Here is a 13,314-nt window from a genome sequence, read left to right as displayed (position 1 = left end):
GGGAAAGGGAATTGGTTCCCTTTCTCTTCATCTTACTTGATAAGAAAGCACTCACCTTGATTGTGAGTATAAAAAGACCTTAAGCGGTTTCCCTCAGTTATAAATATTGCCCACCTCTAACATTTGTGAAGAGCTGTTTGCTGCCTGAGCCAGCTACTGGGGAGGAACTAGTCTTTCACAACTTTGACAAAACACCAGGCAGAAAGGACTTGTCCTCTCTCACGGTTTCACACCATTGATGGAGAAGGCCTGGTGAAGTGCTCAGCTATCAGGAGGCAGCCGTACATGGCAGTAAGTGTCATTCACTCTTTGGGGAATCCAAAGGTAAGACAGCCAAATGGACAATACACCCCCAAGAGCCTGGCCCCAGTAAGCTATCTCCAACAGCCAGGCCTCACCCCCCCCCCAAAAAAAAACCTCCCAACTACCAAACAACTCCACTTCTAGAGACCCAACACTCAAAACATGAGCCTATTAGGGGCATTTCCAGTGCAGGCCAGAGCAACCAGTACCTCAATAAAGACAAGTTTCTTGAAGAAACAGTAAGCTGGACCCCTGTATGAAATTGGTAAGTGACACACAGGGACAAGGGAAGGGCAGGAAGTAGGAAGGGAAAGCAGAAACGTTGAGCTGTCCAATGGAATCTGCACTGCATCTTCTTTCTGCATTCCAGAAAGTTCGAAATTGCAAACCACGGGCCGCAAGCAGTCAGTGTCAAGGAGCCTAAAGCACCTGTTCCATTCCTCCAACAAGTTTGTGAAGACCTTGAAACGGTGGGTCCTAAACACTTTCTGTAGGTAGTCTTAACACCTCAGGAATGAACTAGCCAGGGTTCGAAATGGAAGCCAAGTAAAAAGTATGTATTTTTATTAAAAGAATGAATTCTCCTGAGAATTTGGGAAAGACACCAATCTCTAAGCTCTAGCCAGTAAATTCCCAATGCATAGCAAAAATATGTTCCTAGGTGCATTTTAAATTCAGCTTACATCATGTCTAAAACTAATTATATATACATACATATTTAATTGTATACACATATCTATATATATCATTTCCTGAGACTCGTTTGGTAAAGCAAACTGTTGAAGACTTGTTTTTTCTTTCTCTTTTTCTTTGTAGAGGACTCTACATAGCTGTTATATTTTATTATAAAGACAATATGTTAGTCACCAATGAAGATCAAATACCAATTGTTGAAATAGATGACTCTCACACCAGCTCTGTTACACAAGACTTTCTATGGTTCACAAAGGTACACTGAGTCCTCATTTCATTTTTCCCTGTCTCGCACCAGGGTTACTGCACGTAAATCTCTGAAACGTTAGTTGAGGGGTCTCTCATGATCAAAGTTTGGGGGTGGGAGTAAATTATTTCAAAGATCCCTTATGGCCCCAGTATGCCCTATGTCATTTTTTTTTAAGGCTGAAGTAGTGTCTCCACTACAGTTTCAAAGCAAAGAAGCGTGCATCCTGTCAGATTGTGTCTCCACTATTCAGAGTTATGGGATCATTTGGCAAAGACTAAAATGTAGATCTGACTGTTTCATTAACATTCAGATCTTTTTCCAATTGGACGGAGATCAAAAAGTGGTTTCGTGTGTATCTGAAAATGGACTGGAGAACAAATATGGGGGGGTGGGGTCAGGTTTCCTTCTCCTGCTTTGCTTTGATGCCTTAACCTAAATCATTCACTGGCTTGGACGATGATGTGACCTCGTGACTTCTCTTGCAGCTGTCTTGTATGTGGGAAGACATAAGGTGGCTGAGGCAAAGTGTGCCCATCTCCATGTCCTCATCCACAGTGCTGCAAACTCGGCAGAAGATGCTTGCTGCAACCGCCCAGCTACAGGTGAGGGAGCAGGCTTGAGCTCAGACCCTCAAGGAGAGTGTCTTCAGACTTGAAGAGCTCAGTCACCAACCCTACCTGAAGAGAAGGGTGGGCTCCCTCCTCTTTCAGGTCTCTCTGGCCACCAGAAGGCTTCTTAGGCGATCTGACTATGCACCTACTCATGTTGGCCTTCGGTATGGAATCCTAAAGAAAGAGTGAGGAAATCAGAGTTCCTCATTTGCTGCTAATCAGTAAGCTCAGTTCTTCTTCAAGGGTTCACATTCATCACCTTAGAACAAGGGGAGCTTGACTGGATGAAGGGAGCAGAATGCAGCAGGAGGTTAGAGCAGTTCTCTGGTGTGTTGCTTTAGAAAAGCCTATGCACATATATGAAGCTGGTGTCTTTAAGAGAACCCCAAGCCTCTGTCGATGATGTGTATCTACTTAGAAAACTATCTCTTATAATCTCTAGAAATTTGCAAATTGGAAGGTAGGCTGTATTTGGCCAGTAGGCCCACACCAAACATGGTATAAAAAGTTCATAAAGATCTTCTAGCTCCATCCCCACCTACAATCACGAGAATTTCTCTTTTGAACCCCTGCAATAACAACTAAACCCTAAAACTGCATAACAATTACCATGTTGCTAGAAAAGGTTACATTTGCCCCTCTGTGTTCTACTCCACTGCAGAGACCATCTTGTGTTCTCAGTGGCTTCAGATTTTAGTAGTGTTCATTACAATTCACACTTAATTGAGAATCTCCCCCTACAACAAAGGGAAGTTTTGATTGGACTATGCCACCATCTTCCAAACTGCTTTTTCTTTAAGAGAAAGAAGTTTCCAAGAGTCTCTGCCCCTCCACCAGCCCATCATAATACTAGGATATGCCTGAGCACAGACTGACCCACCTTAGAATTTCAAGCAAAGCTCTTGGTTGTGTGTCGACTGGATGCATCCTTGAACACTTCCATGTGCTATCAGGAACCTGAAGATGGGCTGTTGCTAACCATGCAGTCAGATGCTGAGGGATACCTCAATGGCCAGTGTGACCCTGCCCAGTTCATACCACAACACTCTTAGATTTCCTTGCTTCCTACTCTAAACTTCTGATCCCACCATCTTTTGAGACTATTTCCCTCTTTATCAAGATGAGGTTCTGTGATACATCACAATCACTCCTTGAAAATATTCTAGATTTTTGTCTGAGATAAAAAAAAAAAAAATGTAAGCCTAGATCAGTCCAACATGTCTACCCTAAAGTAGTTTCACTCAGATTTCTCAAAGGAAACAAACAGTATGCATGAAAAGGACTGATAGTTTTTCTACTCCACATACAGCCACAATTCCCACCTAGGAGGCTGTCTGGTGGTTTCGCTGCATTTCTATAGTAACCTGTTTTCTCACACTATAAAGCAACTATTTAAAGCCCTTCTTCATTCTCCTACATCAGTCCCATTCTCCATCCTGACGATGGTGACCACATCACTAATCTTCTAAGAGATGTGAATGAGTTTCCACCACCAAATTTTCAAAACCTGCCTAGATATTCACCTTCTCTTTCTCGCCCCTGTTCCAACAACAGTTTGTACAGTCTCGCCCTCACAACTAAAGGCTTGCTCCTCCATGTATGCTCTGAATCTCATCTCTTCTATCTTCGCTTAAAATACTCCTCTCAGACTGGAGAGATGCCTTGGTGATATTATAAGAGCACTTGCTGCTTTTGCAGAGGACTTGAGTTTGTGCCCTAAATCTACATCAGGTGGCTCACAGTCACCAGTAACTCCAGTTGCAGGTGGATCCATCACCTCTGACTTCCATGGGCATTTCATTTACCTGTACAAACCCTCACACAGATACACATATATAATTAAAGGTGATAAATCCTTTTTCAAAAACCTCATCTTCAAGTTAGCCTCATGCCTAAAGTGCCCTCACATAACCTTTCAGCTACCAAATAATCATTTTTCATTCCTCACACTAACTTTTTTGAAAGAATTGCTTATAGCCTCCTTCCCCACCAACCTTTGAATTCCCCCATCAGCTCTACTATCATGCCTACAAAACTTCACTATCAGGCCACCAGTCACCAGAGCGGATAACACCACGAAGTTGGGGTGTAGGGATGCCCACCTGAATGATGAGGCTGCATGTATGGGAGATCCAGGGTATTTGGGGTTGGGGAAGAGAAGGTAGGACTACAATCAATTGGCATTTCTGAGAAACTGCCTAAAGAATTTTCAGGAAGAAAGGGGGACCCAAACTCCAGTATTGGCAGAGGAGGGAAGGAAAAGTGAGGATTTCTTTTCTCATTCTAAATTAACATCTACTTTTGTATTCTTTAAGAGAACCCCCAAATTGTGTAGCAGGCCTTCATGAAATTTCTCTCCATCCCTGCCAATGACTTCAGCATCACTAACTCCAATGGACCCTTGTGAGTCATCTTCGAGACTGACACCTAGCAGTACTTGGTACGCCTGGTCCTGCTCTGCTGTTTGAAGCTTGCACCTTCTTTGGCTTCCATAACGCCATCCTCTCCTGATTGTCTCACACATTCTCGTTTGTCTTTCTCGGTCTCTTCTGCTAATGTATATATGCCATTTTCTGCTTAGAATGCTCTCTTTTTTCACCTCTTTGCCTTGCTAATTCCTATGTAGCCTTTAGGTCTCAGGTTAATGTTTACATTTCCTCGGGGAGCCTTTCTCTGTCCTCAGAGTTAGGTCACTCTCCCCACAGTACCTTTCATCTTCATGCAGAACAATGGTTGCCAGACCATTGCTTCTTTGTCTTTCTTCACCCCTCTTTCAACACCAGCTATAGTCTCATCCTTCCGACCTAAGGCTTGCTCCTCCACAAACGCTCTTAATCTCAGAACTTTCCTCCTATCTTTATTTTACAACACTCATCTCAGACTGGAGAGGTGGCTCAGTGACCTGCTTGGTCTATCACTGTTTGTATGTAAGTCACCTCTGCAACATTTAAAGATAACTTTCCAACACTCATCTCAGAAGGAGAGGTGGACCTAGTGACCTGCATAGTCTCTAATACCTGAGTTCAAAGACTGGCTGTTGTAGTTGGAGACCTTATCTGCAGCATTTGTAGTTAGAGTTTTCCTGCCTGGCCCACAGTCAGGACAAATCTCTCTCACCAGCCAGGCCCATAGACGCTCAGAACCAACCAAGTAAACACACAGAAACTTAACATTGTTTACAAACTGTATGGCCGTGGCAGGCTTCTTGTTATCTACTTCTTCTATCTTAAATTAACCCATTTCTATTAATCTATACTTTGCCACATGGCTTGTGGCTTACCAGTGTCTTTACATGTTGCTTGTCATGGCGGCGGCTGGCAGTGTCTCTCTCTCCCCAGCCTTCCACCTCCCAGAATTCTCTTCTCTCTTGTCCCACCTATACTTCCTGCCTGGCCACTGGCCAAACAGCATTTTATTTATACAGAGCAATATCCACAGCAGACTATCACAATAACTTTAATGCCCGACACATGGTAGAATTTCACTCTAGGTATTGTGTAAATAAGAGTGTTTGACAGTCCAATCCCATACACCCCCAAAATCACATTGGAGAGAAATCTATATAAAAGGGACAAGGAATCACAGAAGTGTCTCTCAGATAGTCACCACCTAGACATCTCCCCCGCTCTTCGCAGTAATCAGAGCCGCATAATTCTCAATCGATGCCCATGCTCCGGTGCCCTCAGCAGACCCCTGAGCGCTGTTCCATGTTCTCCCTGCTCCATCATGCTGCTGCCTGATTAAACAACATGTGATATCTTCACCTGCCTTCTGGAAGACCCACTGCTCTACAAATAATGCTTCCTAGAATGTTGAAAACACATTTTTAAAGAGGGAGGTAAGGTGGAGAAAAACTTTTTAAGAGAGGAAATGATAAACACCATTTTAGGTTACTTTACTAATCTAAATTTATATGGCAGTGTGCTGAGGAAATTATTAATGGTTGGTATCAAGCATACTTAAATCCCTTGGACTTGCCTGAGGCATGTGGTATTTCATTCTCCTCTTCTTTCCAGTCTTTCTACCATAGCTTTATTACTCCATTTGCATTAGAAGCTTCCCAGACCATTGCTTCTCTGAACAGTTTCCAATTCATTCTCCAAGCTTCTGCCAAGTGGCCACTCTAAAAGATGTTGGCCACGGCATTCCCCAGCTTAGACTCTTCCAATAGTGGCCTGGATGTTTTGTCATAGCATACAGGGCCTTCGTCACAGTCTTTCTCTCCCTCATCTGTAGCCACAGCACACTGGTTTTTTGTCTTATCCCTGTCATGGTACATACCAACTATTGTGCAATTTACTCCTTGTTTTTTGGTTTATTTGTACAGTAAGGTCCTCTTTGAGCTTATAATAACAATACTATGGGACCAACTGCTTAACAGACTATATCAGGTGCGTCCCAAACTTTTTCTCATTCAGTCTTCATTACAACCTAATGAGAATTTACTATTATCGATATTCATTTAACAGAAGACAAATCTGAGGTTTAGGAATGTCAATTATGCTCAAGGTCACACAAACAGGAAGTATCAGACTATAGATTCAAATCCGTGTATGTGAGGCTCTAAAGACTAAATTCTCCCAATACTTCAACATATTATGGTGTGTTAATTTACAACCTGAAGAAGTTATCCAGATTATAGTTAAAAAGAAAGAGTGGAGCCCAGCACTCTGGAGGCAGAGGCAGGCTGATCTCTGAGTTCAAGGCCAGCCTGGTCTACAAAGTCAGTTCCAGGACAGCCAGGGCTGTTACACAGGAAACAATGTCTTTAGAAAGAGAGAAAGAAAGGAAGGAAGGAAGGAAGGAAGGAAGGAAGGAAGGAAGGAAGGAAGGAAGGAAGGAAGGAGCAAGTAGCTTTATATTTTATTTGAAAAAAAAGTGAAATGTGCAAAACTTAATTCATTGGTTAATTAAAATTAAACAAAAAGTTATTGGCATTTGGATGGAAAAAAAAAAAAAAACCTCCAGATGAGAAAATCTGTATGTGAACAAGCCCCACACTGTTCATTTTCTCGAGAGAATGATGAGGCTTCTTAGGAATATTCCATCTTAGGAAGCTTCCTCCTCCACACTGAGAGGAATCAAATCCTTCTCCTTGAAAGACAGTGGAGGTTGTTGTACATGAGCTCTTCTTCCTCCTCCACATTTCTTAGAAATGAGCATCAGTGAGTGAGAGCTGGGTAACAATGGCCGGTGCTCTTCTTTCTTTTTAAAGCAAAAAGCAAAAAAAAAAAAAAAAATTCCCAAATTTCACTTTTTCCAGTCCCCTTTAGACTTCCTTAACTTTCCATGCCATCTCAAACTAAATAAAGTCATGAAGAATGGTGCCTCCTAGCTACAGCTAACTGCTCATCATAGAGGTCTTCTGGCTGTGACCTAGATGTACTCTTGCTAAGTATCACATGGGCCTCCCTTCCACTTCACCCATAGGACCATCAGGGGCCCAGGTTGCCTAACATAGCATGAATAGCATGACAGGTATTATCATGATCTATTTCTCCTTTAGGTCCAAAGTATCCCCCTCCCACAAAGCTAGCTATCCAAATAATTTTTATAGTAAGAAAGAAGACCAGGAAGATTTTTAGCACTTTCTTATTCAACCTATTAGAAAACCTATCCAGCTGGGTATGGTAGCATACACTTTTAAGCAGAGTACTCAGGAGGCAGAGGTTGGCCTGTGAGTTAGTTTTATTCCATTGTGTATTGTGTGCTATGTATTAAGAAATATGTTTGGTAATTCAACTATTACTGAGTTCTTCCTATGCATTGTAAAAAGGATCTAGATACACAGAAAGGAAAGAGAGAGCCAGGTCCCACAACAGATACTTCTGTTACACGCAGTACAGTCAGATACATACCAAGAACTTTGTACACAAGAAGGTTGGAAAGAAACAAGAGGATGGGGAGTTCTACCTGAGAGTCTACTGGACAGCTTTTTTGTCACTCTGATGTACCTGAAAGGAACAATTTAAAGAGGGAAAGATCATTGTTTGGCCCCACAATTCAGAGGTCTCTGCCCAGCTTGGTTAGCCCTGTTGCTTGGCACGACAGAGCATTGTCACAGTGTTTGCATGTGCAGAGGGGCCACCTACCTCACAGTGACCAAAAAGCACAAAAACCATGAGGGGCCAGGGACAGGATCTACCGTTCAAAGCCATACTTTCAGTGATCTATTTCCCCATCCCACCTCATTTCCTAGTTTCATTACCTTCCAGTAATGCCATCAAATTATGAATCTATCAAGAAAGAATCCACTGATTACATCTGAGCCTCATATCCCAATCACCTCTCAATGAGCCTGTTGGGGGATATTCCATATTCAAACTGTAACAGAGTTAGAAATGTCTTCCCAGAGAATCTGGAACTGGGCTGGATCAAGAAAATATAGTTGGCCAGGCAGTGGTGGCGCACGCCTTTATTCCCAGCACTCGGGAGCCAGAGACAGGCGGATCTCTCTGAGTTCGAGGCCAGCCTAGGCTACCAAGTGAGTTCCAGGAAAGGCGCAAAGCTACACAGAGAAACCCTGTCTTGAAAAACCAAAATAAAATAAAATAAGAAAAAGAAAGAAAATATAGTTGGTGACTAAGAGTGGATTCCATTTACAGCAGATTGGTAAAATCCCTTATTCAACAGGGTAGCCGGCTTGAGAGTTTGTGAAGCACGTTTTCATGGGTTGCTTGATTTAACCCCCTAGACACTGTGAGGTAAGGATTAGCCAGAGTGATGCCTAAATTGTAAGGACCTTTTTTTTAAGATGGTGAAGTTCAGAACCAGAGAAAGTAGACAGTCTAATAGTTAATAATGGTAGCCAGCCATGAGCCTCAACACCTGTATGAGAAAAGTCTTAATAGCTAGCTGTGTGTGCTAAAACCAACTCATTACTGCCTTGGAAAACCAACTATTAAACGTTCAGAAACTTTGGAAGCATATTGTCATATCCTAGGTGGCTTGGAACGGACTACACTATAGAGACTGTTACTGACTCCAGACCAGCCACACCACTCCTTGCCCTCTGGTTTGTTTTGGTATGGCAGTTCACCGGCACAACACTGCTCATATAATAAAGTGTCTACATAAAACTGTAGTGCTACATAGAGGTAGACTAAAAATCTTACATAGGTGGTTTTTAAGACTTATAAGTAATTTTTTAGAAAAAGAAAAATCTGAATTATTAGGCTACTTAAAAATGAATCTTACCAAATGAATTTTGTCAGTAATAATTTATAAAGCTCCTTACTCATTCTGTGTTGGTCTTCATAAGGGGGAAAAATGCTTAAGACACAGCCCCTATCTATGAGGGAACATTCCAGGATTTGAGATTTGAATACTAATCTTGTTTATTTTTAGGCCAACCTGTCATTTTTACAAATTCCAGTTCTACATCGGCTCTCATGCTAGCCCGTCATTACACACCGGCTAGGGACTCTGCAATGGTTTGTATGGGATTTGATTTTAATCACCTAGCACTCTTGGCTAAAGATCTTCACCCCCTTCATATTTGTACAATTCCTCTTTATTTTCATGAGCCATGCCTCAGTTCCTTCATATTTAATGGAACATCCTTCTTACTTTTCTAAAAGTATTGTCTGCCTCTATTGACAGAGTGTATAAGCAATTCCAACAAACCTTTCAGCAAATAGAGCTCCCTGAGATGCAGATAAGTCAAACCAGGCCAACCTCCTGATTAAAGAACCTTGCAGGGAATGCACAGTCATCAGGGGACCGCTGTACAATGTGCCACATTGTCAATTCACTTCTTCATTTTAAACAACCCCACCTCACACTAGCTTACTGTAGATCTCTTGAAAACTCCACAAGTAGCATACTTGAAATATCAGACATTTTTCTTGAAAACATCTGGGATTCTCTTCAAGTGCTGGTCACTGAGGTTTACGTGCTGGTGTGTCTATGTGGGCAAAAGATATTTACAGATATTGAATTTGCTTAAAGAAACATAACATCTGTGCCTCTCACTATAGTCTTTGCAGGCTCACAGTGAAGGAGTTTCTTTGGGCTTTTTGTTAAGCACATTTCTGCAATGCCACCTATGCCAGGTCTCAGTCTGAAAAAAAAAAAAAAAAAAAACAAATAAGAACGCAAACAGCGCCTCAGAATTCTGGCAGTTTTCAGTGTCTTCTGTGCACTTTTGTTGTTCTGTTTTATAATATCAACAAAGCTACCCATAATCTGTTGGTTTCTAGAATTTACTTGGAACACACAACTTGGGAAGACTTTACTATGAGCCCATTAAAGATCGCCATGGCAACATCCTCATAGTCACCATCAGAGAAGTGGAGATGCTTTATTCCTTTTTTAATGGCAAATGGATGCAGATCTCAAAACTGCAAAGCCAGAGGAAGTCCCTGTCAACTCCCGAGGAGCCAACAGCCTTAGATATTTTACTAATAACCATTCAGGTATGTAGGATTTTTTCAATTTTTGGATGTTTGTGATTCTGATACATTTATGGCAGCTCTGACACCATATACCAAGAGCCATTCCCGTAAATGGTGGTGCAATCGAGTCCTGAGATGATTCACTGTTCAGATTCCCCAGGAAGGAACAATGCTGCGGGTGACTTTCATTGGTTCTGTCTCCTACAGAACTGATCGAGCAGTCCTAAGAGTGGGCACTCTGAAACGCCCTGACAACTGTAGTCATCACTTTCACATTACTGTGACCAAACTTACCACCCAGACAATCAACATAAGGGGAACGGGTTTACCTGGGTTCACAGTTTCCGAGTTACAGCCCATCGAGACAGGAAATGCATGGCACATGGCTCAGCCATGGTGGACGGAGCCTGACGCAACAGCTGTTCATGTGGTCACAGACCAGGAAGCAGTGGGTGGCCTAGGTGAGGCTAATAACCTCCAAAGGCCCTCCCATAGAGAGCTACTCCCACCAGCCAGGTCCTACATCCCATGGCCCGCCAAGACTCTACCAGTCAGGGGAGCAAGCAATCAACAAACAAAACTGTGTGTGGTTCAATTCTGATTCAAGCCTTAACATTGGCGAACCAGTGAGAAGGACTGAGAGGTTAGCAGTAATTCAACACGGGAATGGAGTGTACAGTATGGGGGAGGGGCACGGTCACACATACATATTTATTTTTACTTGTTCTTCTTAATACTCACAAGACAGCAAGACACAATTAAATCCAGTTTAGGAATGGGATAATTCTATCCCACTGTGGCTCCAAGAGGTTAAGGGACACTGGGCAGCACACAGAGGTTGACTGGGTGAGGTTAATGAAGCTTTAGCCCCATTTAGTCCTTCGCTTGGGCAAGACCTTTTCAAGGCAGCCAGCATCCAGCATTTAACAGTTCAAAGTTTGTACTCTTTCTCTGCGGCATTCCTTTATTAGGGAGAGGGAGTGTGCCACAGCGCACATGAGGAGGTCAAAGGATAACTTGCCAGGATTAGCTCTCTTCTACCTTGTGGTCCCAGGATCCAACTCAGGCTTGGAGTCAAGCACCTTTACCCACTCAGCCATCTCACCAGCCCCATGTTCTTTTTGTGAGAGAAGTGACCAGAAACCGTATTAGCCTTAGGTGATACAAGCCACAGACTGTGGCCCTAGCCACATAGCAACAAAATGCCAAAACTGGGAGTTCATCTTGGATCGTCTGAGGGAGGAGATTTCTTTCACATTCTGTTGTACAAGTGAGAGACTTAGCAAATTCTAACGGAGCATTTTAGTGAAGGGTGGAAGGTAAGAGCTCCCAATAACCACCAGAATTCAAGCCAGAGAAGCTCACATGCAGACCTGGCTAGATGGCACCACTAGCCACAGGCCTGGCTACCCCAGTGGCATACAGATTCGAATGTGGCATGGTCTTCAAGCTGCTTCTTTTCTTTCATTTTTTTTTTTTTAATCCACTGATTGTATAGAACTCACCAGGTAGAATTAGGTAGAAAAGCTGGTGGAAAACATCTGTACTGAGCAACCATGGGAGTTTATCTACAAATCCGTCCATTCTGAGCTAAGAGGGAGGAAGATCCCTGTGCCACACAGACCTCCACTGGGATGGATGCCTTATGTCCCCCATTCTTTGAGAGAAGAGAGTGTAGCTCGCTACTGTGACATATCTAGACATCTTTGGGCCACCAAAGTCTAGTTCAACCTTCATGTTGAGTTGGTAAAGCCAGCTCCTGATAGAATTAGGTCTCTGGTCCTCAGCGTTTGGCTACCAACCCTGAGAGTCTTACTCTCCACTTCCTGTCCAGTATAAGCCCTGCATGGGAGGTGGCAGAGAAGAGGTGGGGGAAGAGAGAGGAGAGGGGTTGGGTGGGAATGACATCAGGCAGGAATGTGCCAGTCAGCGGGGGGGTGGATTTTCCACTTGGATCTGTGTGGAAACCTGATCCTGCCTCTATTTTTGGTCTCCATCGCTAACAACCTTTCACCAGATTGGAATTTTTCTGCACCTGTAACACATTTTTAATGTAATAAGTCTAGGAGAAACCAGGTATTATATCATGCTGAGGCCTGTGTTTCTAGGAGCAAAGGTAGCCCAGACCCCAGTTTATCCCTATAGGGGATTAGTGTATTAGTCACCCTGTAAAAACTAAATTTCTTAAATGTTTCTTTTAGCACTTGCTTATAAAAGGTGAAGAGGGGAGCCATGAGTGTGTCTGTGTTCCCTGCCCCCACCCTCTTCACACATGCATGTACATTCTGTCAATTTTCTATGAACCTAAATTCCACAAAATCAAATCCAGAGCTATCGGCCTTGTCCATTAAGATGACCTTTGCCATGTCAGACTTTGTCCTGGTTTGGGTCAGGGCAAGTGGTGACCAGACTCATTCTTGATTTAGACACCCCTTGGGAGTGAAAGGAAGTTAACTATTTACGGTGAGCATGAATAGCTGGTGTGGCTGGGGTATCCCTTTGAAAGCAGGGTGACTGGGTGTCATTCTTATTCCATCCCTTCAGCTTTGCGGCTAGAGGGAGTTATTCTTCAACCCTGTGTCTCCTCTTCTGCAAAAGACCCTACCTCACAGGGTTCTGATGAAGATGAGGCAAAATAGCATATCATCATCAGGAGAGTGGTGAACACAGCAAATGGTCATGAGTTTTATTACCTCTCCACTTAAGAAAACCCAAGCGATACTGGCCCCTCAGCCACTGGCTAGTCATCCCTGGAGGCATTCCATTGCTCCATCTACCTTTTCATAACAATTAAAAGATGCTGTACAAAAGCTATACAATTCACAACTGGAAATTCAAAACAGGTAAAGGCTTCAACAAAATCTTAGCTGGGAACTAATTTACTAATCCCTGGAGCCCCAAGGAAACACCGACATCCAACTCTTTAAATTCCCGACCTTCTCAAGGCCCACGCTTTCCAAATTGGCCTCTCTCGTGTATCTGCGAGAGAAAAATCCTCCTGTTTTCTTGGGAAGTAAAAGAAGTGTTAGGGACAAGTTAGAATCCTGCTGAGCAAACTGAC

General features: G+C 43.0%; 1 protein-coding gene across 2 annotated transcripts in view; it reads left to right on the top strand.

Moving 5' to 3' along the window:
* The window catches only part of Ankfn1 (ankyrin repeat and fibronectin type III domain containing 1), a 384,629-nt gene that overhangs the window by 328,073 nt on the left and 43,242 nt on the right, over nucleotides 1-13,314 (top strand). For both annotated transcript variants that reach the window (XM_036197222.1, XM_036197223.1), the window contains exons 11-14: nucleotides 674-773; nucleotides 1,120-1,252; nucleotides 1,732-1,848; nucleotides 10,059-10,274. In XM_036197222.1, coding sequence (XP_036053115.1) covers nucleotides 674-773; nucleotides 1,120-1,252; nucleotides 1,732-1,848; nucleotides 10,059-10,274 — 566 coding nt within the window. The remainder of the gene's footprint in view (nucleotides 1-673; nucleotides 774-1,119; nucleotides 1,253-1,731; nucleotides 1,849-10,058; nucleotides 10,275-13,314) is intronic.

This window comes from Onychomys torridus, chromosome 8 (genome assembly GCF_903995425.1).
Source record: "Onychomys torridus chromosome 8, mOncTor1.1, whole genome shotgun sequence".
Classification (NCBI taxonomy): Eukaryota; Metazoa; Chordata; class Mammalia; order Rodentia; family Cricetidae; genus Onychomys; species Onychomys torridus.
The sequence above is the reverse complement of the archived record's forward strand: the minus strand, read 5'-3'. Positions and strand labels throughout refer to the sequence as shown.